The sequence below is a fragment of the Puma concolor genome, chromosome A1 (genome assembly GCF_028749965.1).
Source record: "Puma concolor isolate L17-30 chromosome A1, mPumCon1.1.hap2, whole genome shotgun sequence".
In the NCBI taxonomy this organism is placed as follows: domain Eukaryota; kingdom Metazoa; phylum Chordata; class Mammalia; order Carnivora; family Felidae; genus Puma; species Puma concolor.
In genome coordinates, this window is record NC_141667.1 from 40,587,074 (window position 1) to 40,608,992 (window position 21,919).

The window sequence follows — 21,919 nt, forward strand, 5'->3', positions numbered from 1 at the left end:
AGTAGGTGCCAAAAAATACATTGAGTAAATGAGATACATTCTTTTTATTGTCTAAGGTAAGCACTTTATATACATTAGTCCTCATTTTACTTCATTTAGTTAATTTTATAGATGGTGAATGAAAAGTTTATTTGCCCAAAGTTGTGATTTGGTATTCTTCTAACCCAGTTTGACTCAGCCCTTTGCTTTTAACCATTGCTCCTGTTCACAAAGAGCTAGGAGTAATGAAAATAGTTAGGGATTGATACTCATGTGTAATTCTTAGTTTGATTATGTGTTACATGATTTTCAGAGTCATTTGCATGTTACTGTTTCTATCTTAGCATTTTATTTAAAACTGAACTTTTGGTTCCGTGATAGCCTTGCCCAGTATACAGAATGTAATGTTGCATTCCAATACTTGTTTCATTACCTGGTTGGATTCCCACATCAATGTGTTGCCTTAACAGACAAACAAAAGTCAGTTCTACTAGCACACCTCTAATGTATTTTTACAGTTTTTATTTGTATCTGAATTTTGATGACCACTGACTTTTTAGAAGTGCTTAAAGTTCTTCCATAATAAGTAAATACCTATAGTTATGCTGTCAACTCTTTATATTGTTCAAACTATAAAATTTATTTTGTAAACTGTCCTTCATTATTTATGAGACCACTTAGTGAGTTTCTTGTGCAAAGTATCTGTAGGGTACTCGAAAGGAAGTTTTTATTACAGATTTTTTTTTAACATCTTTCATGGTTGAAGTAGAATATAAACGCAGTCTTCAAATTTAGATCAGTTTTAGCCCTAGAATAAATTTAAATACATAATTGGTAACTAAAAGCTTGCAGTAGAACAAGTTTCTATAAGCAGTATTTGTACTTAATGTTCCAGCATGTGCTCTATTAAAACTTTTCAACATCGATCCATACATGCAATTTATTGACCTTATTACCCAGAAACCTGGTTAAAATTTTGGCTCTTCTGGATATGCTGGGAGATCTGTCAAAAATTCACCAAAGTGGTGAAAACCTTTTTCATTTATTTCTCTTTATGACAAGTGTAAACTATTAAGGTTAAGTGGGTGGGGCAACTGGAAGTAATTACTAAGGCCAGTGGCATTTTTGTGGTTTAATAAAGGCAGAAGCTAATTATTCAGTTTTTATTTAAGTGAAATGGTGCCAGAAAGGAGGTTCCTGCAGAGCAGCTGCACTCCTTCAGTGTTACCCTAATTTACCAAAGACACAACTGTCACAAACAAAACTTTTAAACTTGATATATAACCACAAAAGTAAGGAGGCTTTTGTTTGGAGTGCATGCAGAAGAACTCCTTTATACAAATCAACCGGCAGATGACGGACAATGATGAAAATTTGATTCTTTGAAGTCATAATAGTCATTGAAATGTGTGAAATTCTGGTATTGAAAAGAGAGCGACCAGCAAGACTCTAAATCCTGGGTGGTTGCAAGAAGCTTGCTGGGAGGTTTTTCTGCATTTTGACACCAACTTCCCATTGCTTGTTCCCTGCTTCCTTTGTTTAAAAAAAAAAAAAAAAAAAAAAAAAAAAAAAAGTTGAATTCACACAACATAAATGGGGACAGTTGATAACCGAATCATACAGTTTTTATATGGAAAACAAATATTTTATAATGGAAATTGGTATTTGAAAGAATAAAGTTCATTTACATCTACTGGCATATACTTTCTTAATGATTTTTTAAATTCCTCTTCCGTTTAAGTAGACTTGTGAGATAGAAGGTCAGCTGTAAGCTCTTCCAGAATTTAAGACTGTGGAGGAGATGGTGCTGAAAGAGAGGAACTTTGGAATTGTGAGGTGCATCTTTTCAGGAGCAAATATTTATCTGAATGCCCTTCAGTCTATGAATCATTAGTCACGTTTCTTAAGATCGCATTATGGTACATATGATTGGTGTTTGTGAAATTTTATTAAGATAGTAACATTATTTAATAATTGGAATACAGGTTTTATGCTTGACTCAACTGTTTAAAAATTAAAAGTTTTAAAACTCAGAAAATTAGTGTATATTATCTAAAGGATAACTTGATTTATGAGAATTTATACATAATTATTAGCTAGTGAGTGTTGAGTTTCTTTAGGTAGAAACTTGAAGGCTTCTCATCCAATGTGATGTAGCTTTTTTGTAGTCATAGAAAATTATGAATTGTTATTTATAAATACGTATTTTGCCAATAAAATGAGAAATCTATTAAAGGCAATATTGACATCAGCAAAGTATTTGGGTAAGTAGGGTTTTCTTTTTAGAAAACCACCGGTGATCCAATATTGCAATATAGAAATCTAGACATAATGTCTTTAGTTCAATGTAGTTTAGTTTGCAGATGTTTTACTTATTTATTTTGAGGGAGAGCAAAGAATTCAAGACACAAGTAAAGATTTCAACATAGTGCTTCATAGTTCTTTTCAAGTATTACATTGTTTTAATGGAATCTTGGAGTGGGAGCTTTTAGCCCATTGAAATGTGGCTTAAAGGACAGGTTCTTCTGTCACTAGCTGAAGCCGTGTGGATGAAATGATAACAATAGTGTCGTAATGCATTTTAAAAGTGTGAGAAATCAGTTTGTCTAGACTGAGAGTGTGCCTACAGGGACTAGGAATTTTAGAGCTTCTGTGCCCTTTAGGTGTCAAGTATGTGAGAGATGCCAAGCCTTTTCATTCTCAGTCTTTGGCAGCAGCTCAACTCTGCTGCGGCACCTTACATGTCTTCTGCAGGCAAGAGCAGGGACTTTGTCAGAACAACTTGGGCTTCAAAATTCAGAAACTTTTTTGTGCCAATGCCAACTTTAAATTGGGGGATGAGATCAATTAAAAAAATGTCATACTTGGAGAAGCTATGGAAGCACTGGTAGTTGTTCAAAATAGAAAGAGCTCCGTAACATTTTAGCCACTTAAAGAGATTTTCCATCCTAAAAAATCATTCTGTCCCCTTCTATTTTAATAGTACAAATCAAGAAATGCTGTTTCTTTTTTTAAAAAGTTTTATTTTCTATTACTTTGTCATATATATACATCACAATGTAGAAGGTAAAGAAAAAGTAAATCTGTTCCCTATAATCTCATCTTCCTGAGCTAAATGGTATTATAAGTGTTTAATGTCTCCTTTCCTGTAAGTCGCAAAGAGTAGCTAACTTATAGTTCTATTTTTTATGAACTTTTATGGAGGGTTTGCTGTGGAATTTGGAAATGGTGCCTCGCCCTGTAATTTTGTAACACACTTATATTGTTTATTTATATACCACTTAAACTCTAGCTGAGGAAATAGGACTTTAATATAAAGATATGTAATATTAAATAATAATATGATAGATTACAAGTGCTATAGTGAATTCAAAAGAAATAAGCAATGAGGACTTCCCAGGAGTCTCTTTTAAGCTCTTGAGTAGAGAAATATGCTTCAGAAAGTGAACAAATGTCATAAAACATGAAATTCCTTTGAAATTGAACTTGGCGATTAAAAATTACCAATTAAAACTTATATTCATACATTTAGAAATTATGAACCAATTGCATTTATTTTATTTAATAAACTTTTTAAATGTAGGCACATACTAGAAGTGCGTATTTGTGTAAATATTTATATGGATTATTTTGATAGTTTCTCCAAACAGACAAGCTGTGACAAAGTAACCACACCTACTTATTGGTGCAGGTGGAAAGGTATTGTGTTAAGCAGAAGATTGGTTGCCAGCTAAAATAACTTTAAACAGTGTTTTCTTAATCTGTGAGTAGGAAGACTAGTGAAGTCAGAAATGCGCTTAGTATTTTCCCAGTATATGTTGCCACACTAAGTGTTGACAGTAATTATTTGGTCCATAGCATTGTTTAGAGTGGAACTATAAATTAACATTAGTCTTCTTTAGGGGATATGTTAAAATGAAATAGAAATTCACAAAATTTTCTAGTTTTCACAAGTTTGGTGATTTTTTTCATGTTTAACTCTGTTGTTTTTAACCAGTTTTTAAAAATTTAGTAAGTGAACCATGGTTTTAAAATGCTTCATTTGTAAGAATATGATTAACCCTGATATGATCTTACTTTGATCAAATATTCTACCATTACTGAAAGGAGACTTAAACACTGAATTACTTTATTATTTTGTGTCCAGACTGCTACTATGTTTGATAAATATGTCTAATCTGGGGCATCAAAATTACAGGCATTTATCACTTTGAGCATTTGTTAAAATTATTTTAAAAAAAAGAGAATCAAGAAAGTTACCATTGTTTTCATATCACATTTCTGCAAAAACTGTGTAACTTTTATGGCTTACCTTTGCAGAATAAATTTGGTGTGGGTTCTTTTCAGTAGATTTCACTAAAAGGAGATAAATCAAAATGCTAATTAAAGTTTATAATTGATTTTATTTAACAAAAGGTTTAGGCCTTCCCCTGAAGGAAATGACTTCTTGTAAGCAGTTTGACACAGAAACCACTGATAATAGATTTTTTTTCTATTTAAAAGTAACTTTTTATATGCCCTTACTTTTTAAAAAATATATGTATTTTGAGAGAGAGCACACGTGCATGGGAGGCACAGAGAGAGAAGAGGACAGAGGATCTGAAGCGGTTTCTGTGCTGACAGCAGCAAGCCAGATGCAGGGCTTGAACTCACAAACCAAACTGAGATCTTGACTTGAGCTGAGGTCTGAGGTCGGATGCCTAACTAATTGAGCCACTGAAATGCCTCTCCCCTTAATTTTAATACCCATTCACATTCTTTCTCTGCTTACTAGTTACACCTGCTCATGAAATAAGAGTCTATAGGCTCTTCTACCAGCAAACTCTTCAGAAATTATCAATGCTTTATTGGACAAAAGGGACCTAATTTTTTTTTCATGAACCCTTTCCCACTGTACCCTAACACTCCTCCCAGTATACCTTTTCCAGATATCAAAATAGCAGTTTATATGGTAAAAGCAGAGTAGTGAAGTCAGAAAGCTAAAAACCCCAGTTTATAAGTCTGAATAGAATTGCATGAACATAAAAAGCAGCAAAAGTACATCAGAGTGTATGTGAGCTGTTAGAAATGTGTTTGCTTCTTTTTCTGTAGGATATCACTACTTTAACTGGCGTTCCAGTAGAGCATATCAAAACTAGAAAAGTCAGGATCTTTGTTCCTGCTCGCAATAACATGCAGTCTGGAGTAAACAACACAAAGAAATGGAAGATGGAGTTTGATACCAGGGAGCGATGGGAAAATCCTTTGATGGGTTGGGCATCAACGTGAGTACTTTGGTTTAATTTGAATATTGTTTCTGCTTTTTCTGTGTGGGTTTTCCTTTTAAATATGTTAAATTGTAAATCCAATATGTTGACAATACTTTTTGAGACCATTTGTGTAGGTATAATGTTAAGTGATAGACCTATATATTATATTTACATGAATATGTATTTAATGCTCATGTAAGGGTGGCCCAGCACAAAAACCAAAGAAACAGTCTTTTCAGAGAACTATTTACTGGATAAAAATGGCTGACGCTAAGCATTGTTAGCATGGCCTCAAGCTGTTTAAGATACACTGTGTGAATAGTGTTAATAATTTAATGACACTTTTGTTTACATATAAATTATTTTTTGTTGTTGTTTGTAAGGAGAAGAGTGAGTTTAGAAATTAGGTATTATGGGGTGCTTGGGTGGCTCAGTCGGTTAAGCGTCTGACTCCTGGTTTCGGCTCAGTTCATGATTTCATGGTTAGTGAGCTTAGACCCCTAGTCAGGTTCTGTGCTAACAGTGCAGAGCCTGCTTGGGATTCTGTTTCATTCCCTCCACCACTTGCACATGCTCTCTCTCAAAATAAGTAAATAGATTTTTTTTTAAGAAAAGAAAGAAATTAGGGGCGCCTGGGTGGCTCAGTCGGTTAAGAGTGTAATTTTGGCTCAGGTCATGATTTCACAGTTCATGAGTTGGAGCCCATGTCGGGCTCTGTGCTGACAGCTCAGAGCCTGGAGCCTGCTTCAGATTCTGTGTCTCCCTCTGTCTCTGCCCCTTCCCTGCTCATGCTCTGTCTCTCTCTCAAAAATAAATAAGCATTAATGAAAAAAAAAGAAATTAGCTATTTTGAGGAAAACTTGCAAGTTCCTGAGATCTTGTGATTAACAAATTTATAGTGCATTGGAATAAAGTGGTTGTAAATTCGGTGGCACCAATGAAGTCAGTAACCTAAATCTCTGTGGTGGAATAAAACTCAAATGTTAAATGGCAGGACTGCCTCTAATTGAATAAAAGCTGCTGTTTGTTGCTGCTACTAGAGAAAACAGCCAGATAAGCTAGAAAATTGTCAATCTTATTGAGACTCCTAGAGCATTTTATGTGTCCAGTCTTTAGTTGAAGGTGGTTATCAGTTTAAATTATGTCTAACTGTAAAAAAGTCTGATATTTAACATCTTTTCTTACAATGTACCTGGAGGAGTTTTTGTTAAAAATGTCTGCCATGTGCAGTTTAAATACAATTATATTTTATTTGACAAGATGATATATAGGCAGTTTTTTAGGTGTCTGTATTCAGTGTTTTAAATGCTGTGATTACTCTTTAAGTCACATGAGATTTTAATGTTTTCCTCTATTTGCAAGATTCATCCATTGTACTATTTATTAATGGTATTTGCGTAGTTTTATTAATAAATTTAAAGATCAAATAGGCTTTATTCAGTGGTATATGAATCAGGTAGCATCCCATCTAGCTAATAGAAAGGAACTCTAAAGAACTATACAAAATGGAAGACTTTTTTTTTTTCTTAAAATTTTACTTTTAAGTAATCTCACTGCATCCAGCGTGGGACTTGAACTCACAACCCTGAGATCAGAAGTCACATAGTCTACCGACTGAGCCATCCAGGCACCCCCAAAATGGGAGGCTTTAATTGGCAGAATGGTCAGAGATAGGGAAAGTATGGATTACCTCTTCTCTGCGGACAGAAGGGGGTCTGGTCTATTGGGTGGATTACCTCACTATTGCTGACGGGGAAATTCTAGAATTGACTAGTTTAAGGTTACATTTCTGGGAGAGGTTGAAATTACAGTTAGGTATGCAGTCTTGCTTTGTTGATGTGAGGCTTAGCGCAAATGACTCCATTTTGAGCCTATTTTAATTTTTTAAAAAATTAAATCAGACTCTCAGCATAACTGAGAGATAACATCAAAATTAAAGGCATTAGCATCACTCCCAGCTACCACTTTGAAGTTCTCCCAGCTTTTTCTTTTTTTAAATGTTTGTTTATTTTGAGAGAAAGAGCAGGAGCCAGGGAGAGGCATAGAGGCAGAGAGAGAATCCCAAGCAGGCTCCACACTGTTAGTTCAGAGTCTGACTTGGGGCTTGATCTCACAAACCAAGAGATCATCACCTGAGCTGAAATCAAGAGTCTGATGCTTAACCGACTGAAACACCCAGGTGCCCCTCTCACAGCTTTTGTTAATCCTTTGGGTGGTATTCACAGGTCTTAGTGTCTGTGACAGACCACAGCTTCAGGTTCTTAATTTTTTTTTTAAATTTTTTTAAATTGATTTATTTTGAGAGAGAGAGCAAGTGGGGTAGGGGGAGAAAGAGAGACCGAAAATCCCAAGCAGGCTCTGCACTGTCAACGCAGAGCCAAATGTGGGGCTTGAACTCATGAACCATGAGGTCTTGACCTGAGCTGAAGTCGGATGCTCAACCAAATGAGCCACCCAGGTGCCCCAGGTTCTTAATTTTTTTAAGTTGGTTATTCTTTTTGTTTTTTTGGTTTTTGTTTTTAATCTATTTTATGTTTATTTTTAAGAGTAAGAACATGAGCTGGGGATGGGCAGAGAGAGAGGGAGACACAGAATCTGAAGCAGGCTTTAGGCTCTGAGCTGTCAGCACAGAGCTTGATGTGGGGCTCAAACTCATGGAACATGAGATCATGACCTGAGCCGAAGTTGGATGCTTAACTGAGCCACCCAGGTGCCCCCTTTTGGTTCCTTTCAGTCTTAGGAAGATTATTTGCTTGTTGGGTAGAGGATAGGAACATGCATTTAAAGTCTTTGAGAGAATACATCATGCCAGGAAGGATTAGTATGATTATAATAAACAAGACAATTCCCAGTGTTTGGATGGGACTTTAGAACCATGGTCTCCAAGATGCAAACCAATCAAAATCAATTCAGTCAAAGACTCCATGGAAAGAGTCAACCGTTTTATGCCAAGTGGCTTTCTAGGTGATCTTATGTAACTAGTTTCAGCTTCCCCAGAAGTAATCCACAGCAGGTGGTATTGACCAGGGAATTAGAGCCCTGCCTGCCAAAGGAAGTGAATCCTGAATGCCTCCCAGTAATTCTCATTTTAATCTGTGGCTCCAGACTGGAAAGTGACAGCCATGGAAGCCAGTTATATTTTAATGGCCTGTAGACTACACAGGCAGTTTTATTCTGGTTACCCTTTCCTTGTATTCCTTTCTTTTTCTTTTTCTTTTATTTTTTTAACACTTATTTTTGACAAAGAGAGCACGAGTGGGGGAGGGGCAGAGAGAGAGAGAGAGAGAGAGAGAGAGAGAGAGAGAGAGAGAGAAAATCCGAAGCAGGCTCCAGGCTCTGAGCTGTCAGCACAGAGCCCGATGCGGGACTCGAACTCACAGACCGCGAGATCATGACCTGAGCCAAAGTTGGATGCTCAAACGACTGAGCCACCCAGGCGCCCCGGTATTCCTTTCTTTATAGAGAACCTAGATGCAAAGTTCCCCAAGTTTTGAGGTTATTAACTAAAGACAGGGAAATGGACCAAGGGCTCTCTAATATATAGACCAGAGTTTTTGATGACAAGAAGAGAGGATTTTAGCTAACGTATGAAGTCTTGATCTGGGATCTTGGGAGGAAGTAATCTACATCATTGTCACCTACTTCTCTTCTTCAATCTGATTTGAAGGTTTCCAGCTTTTGCACATTATTAGATATTAGGCAAAGCCTTTTTCAGCTGTGAAATATGTGCCTGAGATTCTAGTCCTTGAAGTTCGGCTCCATCTAGGTGGTGAGGAGGAACGAGTAGAGCCCTTTCTGAGGAGATTCAAAGGCAGTCTTTGTTCTCAGTGATTCCAAGTGTGGGGGAAAATGGAAAATATTAAGTTGGAGAGTTGTAGCCAGATAATTGATGAAACTAGAAAAATTTAGGATCCAGTCTGGTTTATAGGAATACAACAAAACCTCAAAAATAGTTCATAGGGCTAGGATCCAGCATTTAAAAAGGTACAAACATTATGCTCTACAATTAACTCCATTTTTTTAAAAACCAAAGATAAACACAGTAAAACTAATCGGCAGTAAACTTGGCCTGATTGTTTACATAAGTGCAGTGAGAATAGTGACTTACCATATGAGCTTTTTTTGAACACTGCTTTGCTGAAACATTTCATAAGGAATCTCGAACTGTGAAAATCTTCCAAGGGACTGGCCATCAGATTTTACCTGTAAAATCATTCCTATCAAAGCCTTGGTAGCGGCGCCTGGGTGGCTCAGTCAGTTAAGCATCCGACTGGCTCAGGTCGTGATCTTGCAGTTTGTGAGTTCAAGTCCTGTGTCGGGCTCTGAGCTGAAAGCTCAGAGTCTGGAGCCTGCTTTGGATTCTGTGTCCCCCTCTCTCTCTCTTCCCCTCCCCCGCTCATATCTGTCTCTCTCTCTCTCTCTCTCTCTCTCAAAATCATAAATACACATTAAAATTTTTAAAAAGGCCTTGGTGATATAGCCAGGGTTTCCAATTGTGTCTTGTTATAAGGAGAACAGATTTTTAAAAAAATTTTATAGTGTTTATTTTTGAGAGAAAACCAGGGAGGGACAGAGAGGTGGGGAGACAGAGTATCCAAAGCAGACTCCATGCTGACAGCACAGAGCCCAGTGTGGGGCTCATACTCACAAACTGTGAGATCATGACCTGAGCCAAAATCTGACGTTTAACATATTGAACCACCTAGGTGCCCCAAGAACTTTTACTGAAGTTGTGTAAATAACTAGCTATATTGCTATGAAAAGAATACTTCAGAGTTTCATCTTTGTTTACGAAGGTATACTTAACCAAATTGTTGTAAATCATTAATAGCTTAAGAGAAAAAGTTTGCAAAGTCTGGAAAAACAAAACATTAAAGAACCAGCAGTCTTTCAGATAAGAAGTTCTATAAATTATAATTTTTATCAGTCCACTCAGTGCCATGTTACTAATCCTTTATTTTTTTTTTTTAAGTAGGCTCTACACCCAATGTGGGGCTCAAATTGACAACCCCGAGATCAAGGGGTTGTATGCTTTGACTGAGCCAGCCAGCACCCACCATGTTATTAATTCTTGAACCCATTTTTTTCTAATAGTTCTGGAAATTCCTACCCAGTTTAGTTTTATGATCTTAGTTATAAGAAACCGGTACTTGTCAGGGCGCCTGGCTGGCTCAGTTGATAGAGCATACAATTCTGGATCCCAGGGTTGTAAGTTTGAGCCCCACATTGGGTATAGAAATTACTTAAAAAAATAAAAATCTTTAAAAAAAAGAAACCTGTACTTGTCAAAATCCTTTCCATGAATCTCCTTGAAAATGGTAGCACTTTCTTAGGAACACTGAAGCATCAGAGTAAAACAACGTATCTCTGTAAATGGAATTGACAAGGAAATTTGGTTATTGTGTTACACAACATTTTAAGAGAAGTAGAATTATGAATGATAACATTACACCAGGACATCAGATTTCTAGAAATTTTAGAAAACTTATAGTACATACCTATATAAATTACATAAAGAAGGCTTAATATTATTTTATCTGACATGGCTTCTCTTGTCACCTAACATATCAAATAAGCCTAACTAGTTTAACATCTCCCTTTTTATAAGAAGAGAATACAAATCTTTTGCAATTTTTTGGGACCCTCTAGAAAAATCTTAAAGTTAGTTCAAGGTCAAAAATACTTCATTTGGAGTTTGAATTTTGGAAAGTTGATAAAAAATATCAAGGGTTAAAAAACACTTGGTCAAGTTGGATCATAGGTTAGTGTGAAATAATACTTAGTTATCCAGTTAACCATAGGGACAATTAAAGACTCTGAGAGCAAATACAAAATGTTAAATTAGGGGGCACCTGACTGGTTCAGTTGGTAGAACGTGACTCTTGATCTCAGGGTTCATGCCCCATGTTGCGGCATGGAGCCTACTTTAAAAAAAAGTTAAATTATTGTAAAACAATAAGCTTAACTTTTTAAATAGGGAAGTAATTAAATTTAAGTAACTAAAGGTGTGATAAAAAAACAACATGAAACACAGGAAATTATTTTGACAAGACAAAATCTTTGATTTCTAGGCAGATTAGTCAAAACGGTAAAGGAATAATAATTTTTTTTACTATCTCTTATCAAAAGCAGACCAACAGTTCCAAGAAAATTTTGTCCTTTTAACAGAGAGAAAAACCACATTCTAATCTTACTAGCTTACTTGTTCACTTAAATTTATTCTAATCTTAGCCAGTCTTGACCATGCCTAATACTCGTCCAAAGATTCTTTTTCTTCCACAAACCTTAGTGGCTTTAATTACATATGTTAGAATTTTTAACCCTAAAAACCTTTAAAAAAATTATGTAGGCTCCATGTCCAATGTGGGACTTGAACTCATGACTTTGAGATCAAGAGTTGAATTCTCTACTGACTGAGCCAGCCAGGTACCCCTAAAACTCTTATTTTTTAATGAAAATAAGGAAGTAAACAAATGGTTATGAACTGTCTCTTACACTAGCATTCTGTGGATTGGCAGACATAATTTTGTTATATCTGGGAACACATGTTTTCTCATAGTAAATTTTTCAGGCACAAAACATGTTTACTAATACATCCAAATACCTTGAGTTCCTCTATAAAAGGAAGGTAAAGTAGATAAACCTATATTCAGTAATTAAATGTTTCAGTATTTTATCTTATTTGCAAATGATCTAGATATGTAGTGATTCTCCATCACTTAACTTAGCAAAACTTTAAGGTTTCAGATTACCAAAAAGATTTGGGAAACTTAAAAAATTTCATCTAAAAATCTTTATCCTGCTTACATCTCTGTAATTCACTTGTTCTTAAAAATTTTGTTTAGATCACTTCTGAAATTTCATCATCTTAAGTTATTTTTCTTGCTGATAAGTTTTATAACAGATAATGTGAACGTGGACTAGTAAACCCAAGTTAATAAAAGTTGTATGTCTGCATTATATTCACTATTGATAATTCTAAAGACATGCCTATTTTAATTAAGCCAACAAACTTAAATTGGCTTTGATACTGAATATTTTCACAGATCACATGAGTCTGAAAAGCATTTGAGTTTCTATTGTATAGTTGAGAATTTTAGGAATGCCTTAATTTATAGAGGTGCTTAATTTTCTTCAAGCCAATTAAATAGAACTCTTTTACAAATTAATTTTACCAATACCATTAAGAGATTTAAAAAAATCCACCTATCTGTAACACATATATTTTGACACATAGACATACAGACAGATGTAAATGTAGAACTTCTAACTTCTATTTTAAAATTACTTGCACAGGGGTACCTGGGTGGCTCAGTCAGTTAAGCATCCGACTCTTGATTTCATCTCAGCTCATGATCTTACAGTTCCTGAGATTTAGCTCTGTGTCTGTCTCTGCACTGAGCATGGCACCTGCTTGGGATTCTCGGTTTACCTCTCTCTCTCTCAAATAAATAAACTTCGAAGAAAAATAAATTACAGCCATCAATCAGGTACAGTAATACACAACTCACTAGTTATAAAAGAAGTTGGATCTAAGTTGTTTTTCTGGTAGATGGTATAGGTTAAGGTTACTTGTTCAGATGGCTAAAGCTTTTTACTTTTCTGGAGGAGACATCTACTTCACAGAGTTGATGTTCACAGATTTACATAGGACCTTTGAAGACACATTTTTTCCATTGTCCCGTTTGATTACAAATGAAACATCAACACTTGGGCCATGGTTTGATTGTGGACCCCTAGTCGGGGGGGGTGTGATGTGGGGGACCTAGGTGTTATTTTAGGTGCCTGGCCTTGGAGTTATTATATCTCTATGGCCAGTATCTTGGCAGACTTTTGTTTGTGGTCTTGTTTCAAAGTTCCTTCAAAGTGCTCAGCTATGGTCACAGGTTCAGTCAGTCAATTGTCTCCATCCTGTTTTCTGCTTATCAATTCCCTAATCTCAGGAGATACTCCATTGACAAATAGAGCAGCTAGAGCAAGTTGGGTGACCTTATTCTTATTCTGGAGCCCCAGAATGCTGTAGGAAGAAAGCTTCCAAGTGGGCTTAAAGTCTGCAACAGATTCATCTTTGTTTTGTTTGCATGTTTGAATAATATACAAATAATAAATAAATATACATGTTTGAAGAGGGGGACACTAGGAATGGCTTTTAAAGATTGGTTCTGTTCTGTGAACCTTTTCTAGTCCAGGAGGGGACCAGATTGAAGGTTAAGGATCTTGGATATCATCCTTGGGGTTATACCATCTTGCTTCCTGCATCCATTTTTGGGCTTTACCAGGTCCCACCAACATGTGCACAAGAGGACAAGATCTGGCAACCTGGCTCTAATAACTTCTTCAGAAAACTTTTGGGGATCGTCCTTGGGTTTAGGAAATTCTTTTAACTATGGTTTTAATTTAGTCTTTGACCAAGGAGTGAAAGAGAGTCACCCCACAACCTCAGGTGTTTTTATTATAAAAGATAACCTTTTAATAGTCTCTTCAGAGTGGAAAGGCAGTTCAGATACAGGATTAGTAGAGTGTTGAGTACGCAGGGAAAGGAAGATTTGAGGAAAGGAAGATTTGAGGCGAGCAGTAGGAGTTTTATTGTCTTTTTTTTTTTTTAAAGTACCTCTTGTGTCTTTAATTTTTCATTAGTCTTTTGCTTCATTTTTTTAATGAAGCATTTTTGGAATCTTGATGCATTTTGGAAGCTTCTGAATACCAATTAAAATAGATATCTCATTCTGTTTGTTCAGTTTAGGAACCCTTGTTTTCAAGTACATTTCTTAAATGAATGATCTCATCTAATTGGAACGTTCTCCATAATGGCCATTGTAATTAATTCTAGGTTGTCTCTAATAACATTTTGACAATCTTGTAGGTATTTATAGCTTCTGAGACAAAATATACAGGTGTGTCAGAAGGTGGCATGCTTAACTTTTTAGAATTTAAGGATCCCTTCCTTTTGTTGTTATTCCAGCTAAGCCTTTGGGTCTCTCAGAACCAAACTGAAAGGGATACTTGTTAGGGATGTGCTGCTGCATTGGGGGTTTTATGGTGTTTTGCAGTATACCTCATTGCACAGAAATGTTCTTGAGGTTGACAGTGACTTAGTGTCAATCTAATCCATTCTGTAGCCGACTTATACTAACATGGGGATCTCTGAGTTAGGTGGTGATTGCTCTAACAGCTTTTAAGTGCCTAACATGTTCCCACCAATTTTTGCAGCTTTTTGGCTTCCATCATCCCCATTAACATTAACCTTTACACAAAACAAGACAATCAAACATGTATACCTTACTATATTGGCAATAACCAAGAGATAGTACTGTGCTCTGGCCATGAGATAGTCCTGTGTGCACCGCCAGTAATTTCTATCATGAAACCTTGGACTGGGGAAAGGATTGAACAAGCAGACACCAACAAATGGGGACTGGAGGCTCCACATCAGTGGGAAACTGCAACTGCCATTAACAGTTCCCCCATAGGTCTTGGGACAGAATTAAGGACCCTGGGGTTTCAGACAGTTAAACCAGAATTGTGGCCTGAACTACCAGCAGCTCCCATGGAACTTACTGGTAAGCCAATTAGATTTGGAGCTTGACGCAAAGAGAGCAGAGATCAGAATCAGGAACTTACCCATGACTCTTAGAAATGGTGGAAAAAAGGGTGCCTGAGTGGCTCAGTCGTTAAGCATCTGATTTTGGCTCAGGTCATGATCTCACAGTTCATGAGTTCAAGTCCCACATTGGGTGAGCTTGAGTCCCACTTGGGGTGAGCTGTGCTTCTCTCTCTCTGTCCCTTACTCACTTCCACCCTCTATCTCAAAAAAAAAAAAAAAAAAAAGTGAAAAAGACCAAGAACTCAAAAGGATTCGTGGGTACCGCCCCTGTTTCTCATTGTCCCTAAATGCCATCAGAAGTTTGCTTCATATCCCATAGCTGCCACCAAATCTGTTAAAAACAAAATTCAACTGAGTAAATTTAAAGATCAAATTGGCTTTTATTCAGTTATTCATGAATCCAGCAGCATTCCATCTAGCAAATACAAAGAAGCTTCAAAATGTTGTGCAAAATATAGGAGGCAAGGATAAGGAAACAGCAGATTTCCTCATCTCTCTGATTGTTATTCCAGATTGACTATTTGCAAGAATGTAAGATTACATTCTTGAGAGAGATTGAAATTGCAATTAGGTATGAAGTTTTGATTTGCTAAACACAAATGACTCCATTTTGGGCCTGCTATCTTTTATAACAATTTTCAATTGGGGGTTATTATAATACTTAAAATGAAGATTCTTATACATATCTCTTGGTGAACCTATGACTTCATATTAATATGCTGATTGACCCCTGATCAAATGAATTTCTATTCAGTACCATTCTTTAATTCTCTATCCTTATGCCTATTCAGTTAATGACGCTGGTTATAAGTTTTGTTTTAGCAGACAGTGCAGTGACTGATAGATTACCTTGAATTTATGGAGGATATATGTTTTGCTTTGTTAGGGTGGGTCTGTTTCAATTTTACTCTGGTCTTAGCCCTAGAACACAGTGTTAGAAAATAAAAAGGCATGGCTCTTTTGAGGTTTTGTTGGAAAGTACGAAGTACTTACCAAGTCCTTCTAAGTCTGTGGGACTCCAGACTTAGTCTTCCCTGTAGCAAGTAAACAGCAGTTGAAACCTCTGCTTAGTTGTTTCAGCCTTCTCAGTTGTTGAGAGTCTTGTCCATTTGTGTGCAGTTCAGAATTTCCCTCCTCTTCAGATTCCTCTTTTTCACTGTTTCTTCCCCTAACTTGCCAGCAGCTCTGGCAATCCTAAACACTCTCTCCAGATTCCTTGTGCTAATAAGACTGGCTTTCTGCTTGACTTCTTGATGGTCCTAGCTATCTACACCAGAGAGTACCTTTAAGGAGAAAACAGTATCAACTTATCTAAACCGTTGTGTTTCCCTTCTTTCCAAGGTTCAATTCTTCAGTTTCTTTCCTGCTTTTGGTCACTCTGTTCCCTTCAAACAGTTGGTTTTTCATTTTGTTTTGTCCATAGTTTATAATTATATAATTGTTAGGCAGGTAAGTCTGATTTTAATGACAGGTAAATCTGCCATTATCCAAATTGGAACCTCAGTAATTGGGAATTGAGCAAATAAAGTTTAAAAATAGGAGTACAGGGGCGCCTGAGTGGCTCAGTCAGTTAAGCATCTGAATTCAGCTCAGGTCGTGCTCTCACAATTTGTGGGTTCAAGCCCGCATTCAAGCCTGCTTGGGATTCTCTTTCCCTCTTTCTCTCTCAAAAAATAACTTAAAATAAGTATAGAAGTACAGATTATATTTGGTAAAGATTAAAAAGAGATTATTTATAGATGGAGGAGGGTAAACTGTAAAAGACTTCATGTAAAAGATTGGTATTCGTTGCAGACCGAGAGATGGTTGGGATGGACTTTGATATGCTGATGTGTTCTGGTCTCCCTCTGTATTCCTAGTGGAAGGAACAGATTCAGCTGGTGGGAACGTATAGGTTGCCTTCAGAGGAACACTTAGCAATCTGTTTGAACAGTTTGTTACTTTCAAGGGAAATAATTAAAAAGAAGACTGGAAAGTATGGGTTTTGATCATATTGTAGAAGGGCTTGAATGCCAAAGTGTAGGAGATTTTGAAATTAATTTGGTAGACAGTGGGAACTATTTTAAGTTTTAAAGTTGGACAATGAGTTTGAGAGTTGAACTTTAGGAAAATTAATCTGGCAACAAGATGAAGGGTAGATTGGAGTCAGGAAAGGAGGCAGAAAGATTAGTTAGGAAAGAATCAGAAGTTTGAGGAAGGAGAAAGGGTGACTGGTGGTTGTGACTGGTGGTGGCAACATACTTAGAGAAGAATTGCGCAACATAGTAGACAGAGAAGGAAAAGGATGGAAACTGATACAAGTTGTTACTGTTAACCTACGTGTGTAATTCTTCATAAATAAAGTGAGAAGAATAAAAGCTGTACCACCTTTGCAGAAAGGAGAGCTCCTGGCTCCTGAGTTTTTCCTACAGTTTTTTTTGTTTCCTATTCTCAGCTAAGCTGACATGAATGACAACACTCACCAAATTACTGGATCATATTTATGTTGACCATTTATTTTTAATAGAGGATGTTTCTTTTATTTTTTTTTAATGTTTATTTTTGAGAGAGAGAGAGAGAGAGGCAGAGAGAAGGAGACAAGAGAATTTGAAGCAGGCTCTAGGCTCTGAGTTGTCAGCACAGAGCCCAATGTGGGGGGCTCAAACCCACCAGCAGTGAGATCATGACTTAAGCCAAAGTCAGGTGCTCAACTGACTGAGCCACCCACGCACCCCAGGACAATTCTATTTTTTAAAAGTTTATCTTGTGAGAGAGTGAGCGGGGAAGGGGCTCGAACTCACAAACCATGAGATCATGACCTGAGCTGAAATTAGAGTCAGACGCTTAACTGACTAAGCTACCCAGGCACCCTTTGTTGACCCTTTTGTTCTCAGTATAGTTTCTCTAAACTATCAACTGAGAAATCATATGTGCTTTGAAGAGGAGGGATCGATATAAAATTATTATTCATTATTGGTGCTAATACGGCTAACTAACATGAAGTTCTTTTGCTTACAAGGTGGGGGAAGTGGTATGGTAAGAATACATATCATAGGATCTCATAAGGAGCCCCAGAACAGTAACCATAGTGGATGACTGCAACTTCAGCAATTTGTGAATCTTCATTTCATTGAGGGCTGCTTCCCATATATTCTCTTCAGTGTATATCTCTCATACCTTCCCACTATCCCACTTCTCACTAAATCTTATTTTTTACTTCCACATTTTTAAAGTATATTTATTTATTTTTAGAGAGAGAGACATTGGGCATGCACATAAGAGGGGTAGAGGGAGGGAGGGAGAAAGAAGGAATCCCAAGCAGGCTCTATGCTTCCAGAGCACAATGTGAGTCTCGATCCCACGAACCAAGAAACCATGATCTGAGCCAAGATCAAGAGTCAGATGCTCAAACGGCTGAGCTACCCAGGTGCCCGTTCCACATTTCTACACGATGTTTCACGGAATGCTATATTCACCATTGAGAGATTCATAATAAACATTTGTAGCAAACAGTGTTCTACCTTTTTATAAATGTACTAATAAAACTGATATTTCTGAAGTTATATGTATGGCAGCTTGTGAAGAGTCTGTGTAGATTTGTAAATATTACCCTTTCTTAGATTGAGGAACTCAATTAGATGTCAATTCTTGGAGCTTTATTTTGTCATGTGGCCATATGCTTATTGCCCATAATGATAGAAGGTTCATTAGAAGAGTGGGTGCTGTTGCCATCTATTGGGGGGGGGGGTAATGATAGTAGTACTTACAGTTGCACTCACCAGTAATTTTCTTGGTAATAAATTTATAAGGTCAGTTTAAGAATTCTCTTGTTTTTTTTTAACTCATTTCTATTTTTTTTGAAGAGTTGAATAAATGATTTTATTAAGGAGTAAAAAAATTGCTGAATGTCTTTGCAGTTAATAATTTTTTTTAATGTTTTATTTATATTTGAGAGAGAGAGAGAGAGAGTGCAAGTGGGGAAGGACAGAGAGAGAAGGAGGCATAAAATATGATGCAGGCTCCAGGCTCTGAGCTGTCAGCACAGAGCCCAAGAGGGGCCTCAAACCCATGAAGCATGAGATCATGACCTGAGCCCAAAGTCAAACGCTTAACCGACTGAGCCACCCAGGCACCCTTGCAGTTACAAATTTTTTAATTTGACAATACAGGTTAGAAAATCTCAGTTTAACACAGGAAAAGATGACATTCAAAGAGTTAAGTTTTAAAGAGACTGTTTGAAACAAGGTATTTCATCAGTAGTATACTTATCTCATACAGCAGCTGTTTATTTTCTAAACGTTTTAGTTGATTTTACATATATATTTTAAAATATATATTTAATGTTAAATCCTGGAAAAAAATGGTCTCTTACAGGGCTGATCCCTTGTCCAACATGGTTCTGACCTTCAGTACTAAAGAAGATGCAGCTGCCTTTGCAGAAAAAAATGGTATGTTTAGGTTATATTTGTTTTGCTTTGACAAATAAAATGAAAGTAAGATTTTATGTTCTTGACCTTAATCAAAATCAGTCAGGAATACAGAATTTGAGTTGAAAGAAATCTTGTAGTAGGTCTGTCTAATCCCGTGGTTTTTAGATTTTTTACACCATCAAAACACCCCCCCCCATGTAAAAAAATCTAAAATAGAATGCCCACATAACACATAAAAGCCAAACTTCCCTAATTTGAAATAGAAGCAGGGAGAAAAACTATTTCTCCTACTCCTACCTTGTTTATGGCTCCCTCTGCAGAATTACTAACATTTGGTTTTTGAACTCATTGAACATCTCATAAGATAGCCTGTCCCAGTTGATACCTCTGTTTATTATTTTCTTTATTACTTTGAGCCAAAATCTCAAATCTATAATTCTGCCTAATAGCTCTTCATTATTTGAAAAATAGTTATCATTACCTTATTCTCTATAAAATTTCATGTAAGCCTAAATGTTTGCCACTTTTCTAGATATGGTGGGGATAGTACCAAGCATAATCTGAACTCTAATATTAGATTAATGCAGCCTAAGACTGTATTAGTTTTTGAGGTAGCCACCTAAAATTTCTTTATGTTGATATTGCTATCAATGAAAATGCCAGTTCTTTTCTCCTCATTTTCTATTAAGCCATGCAACATGGTGGTCAGTCATGGGAGTCAGTCCAGTCTGAATTCTGATCCTTGTTATGCTACTCTGAAGCTATATGATTTTGGATTAATTTCATAATGGACTTAACGTTTTCTCATGGTTGAAGTCATGGTACTTAAGTCATAGTGTACCTAGTCCAGTACCTTTTACCTAATAGTTACTTTGTATCTTATTAGTTCTGACCCTTACCTCTCTCCATCTGATATTTCTGTTTGTCTCCTTTGGATTTAAAAGCACTACTATATATTTGTACCTAATGCATTCTTTTGTTCCAGTTGGTCAAACTGAATTTGAATCTAAACTATCTATTTGAATGAGATCATGTCTATTTAAGTATATTGTTACTATAACGCAGTAGATCAATGTAAAAGATTATTAGTGTTCTGTAACATATTTGACATATATTATTATCTAAAATATTCACTTTACCCTTAGTATTATGTAGCTTATGATTAAGAGTGTGAAGCCAAACTGCCTGGCCTTTGGATCCATGTTGGTCTCCTATTATTTGTATGTCTTGTGCTTCCATTTTCTCCTATGTACAGTGGGAATTGAGGATTGCCTTCATTAATAGAAGTGCTTAGAACATAGTTAAGTTATAATTGTACATAAGTTTATCTTAGACTTTGTAGTAGGCTTTTTAAAACTTAAAAAAAAAATTTGTAAATGAAGCTCCTTATTAACATGTTCTTGGCAATTTCCAAATTTCTTAATTACATAATTATTCTCATGGTGGTCATAGTCTTTAAGATATTATTTTGATTTAAATTAAATTGCTTTTTAATTAAACTGTAATATAGCTTATCAAAAGCAGTTCTATTAATGTTTTCCATCTTTGCAGCCTACCATATTTCATGTCTGACACCTTGAAAATTATTCATTTGAGGTCTGTAATGTGAGTTTAATAACAGGAAATCTAATTAAATTGTTAAATCTCTGGTTAATGTCTAAGTGGTCACCAGGACTGCATGACTACAGTTGTCATGTGAATTGCAGGTGTGAACTAGCTGCTGCTGTTGAAATCAGGTGCTTTCCCACTTTGATTTCTACCTCCCTGGGAAAGAAAACTGAGGAACATTATCAAAGTCAGTAAACAGTGTTAACTTAAAAAAGTTTAATGGAGAGTATCTTATAATACTGTAGACTAATAGTGGGTCAGGAATTTTAACCTACAAGGTAGTAGGAATTCTATCTGTCTTAGTCACTGCTTTGTCCTCAGCACCTAGCACAAAACCTATATAATGGACATGTGATATGTGGTAAAATTAATTGACTTTCTAAAATACATCTTTCTACTCATCTGAGAGAGTTCTCACTGATTATTACACCCTTGAATTCACTGTAGTACTGTAGTGATCTGTCTCATTTATTGAACATTCAGCATTATATATCATGTAAAGAGATTTTATATATATAAAGTCCTATTTCTCTAGTTATTGAGGCAGCAAATCATTGAAACGGTACAGAATCCCAAATTACCCACATCTTACCCATTCTGATTTGCCTCTCTTGGGTGGGTGGATAATGGTGGGGACATACAAATAGATCCCCTCTCCTCCCACACCTAACATCATTCCATTGTGAACTAATGCTGGTGAAGGTTGGGTGAACCAATGTTCTGGTTAGTAACAACATTAAGAAGAAATGGTTTAGAAGCACTAATATGTAAAGACTATTGGATTAAGAGGCTGGTAATTAGGATTCTCATTCCATAACTGTCAGCTTCACAGGAGATCTTGAGCAAGTCATGTTTCACTATACTTTTGATAAACATATATCTTCATCTTTGAAATGAGAAGTTGGATGGGTAATGCACAAAGCCTATAGACATAAGGTTATGTCTCTTTACTTTTTAGCCCAGTACCTTATTCATTATATGCTCTAGGGGGAAAATGTGTTTTTGTTGATATGAATAAACAAAAAAAACCTGGCAAAGTGTATCCTATTAAATGTTTGCCTTTGGGGCAT

At 36.2% G+C, this 21,919-nt stretch overlaps 1 protein-coding gene across 2 annotated transcripts in view; it reads left to right on the top strand.

The window, feature by feature from the left end:
• Positions 1-21,919, top strand: part of NDUFS4 (NADH:ubiquinone oxidoreductase subunit S4) — a 112,657-nt gene that overhangs the window by 71,116 nt on the left and 19,622 nt on the right. For both annotated transcript variants that reach the window (XM_025924192.2, XM_086678658.1), the window contains exons 3-4: positions 5,071-5,243; positions 19,186-19,259. In XM_025924192.2, the coding sequence (XP_025779977.1) occupies positions 5,071-5,243; positions 19,186-19,259 (247 nt within the window). The remainder of the gene's footprint in view (positions 1-5,070; positions 5,244-19,185; positions 19,260-21,919) is intronic.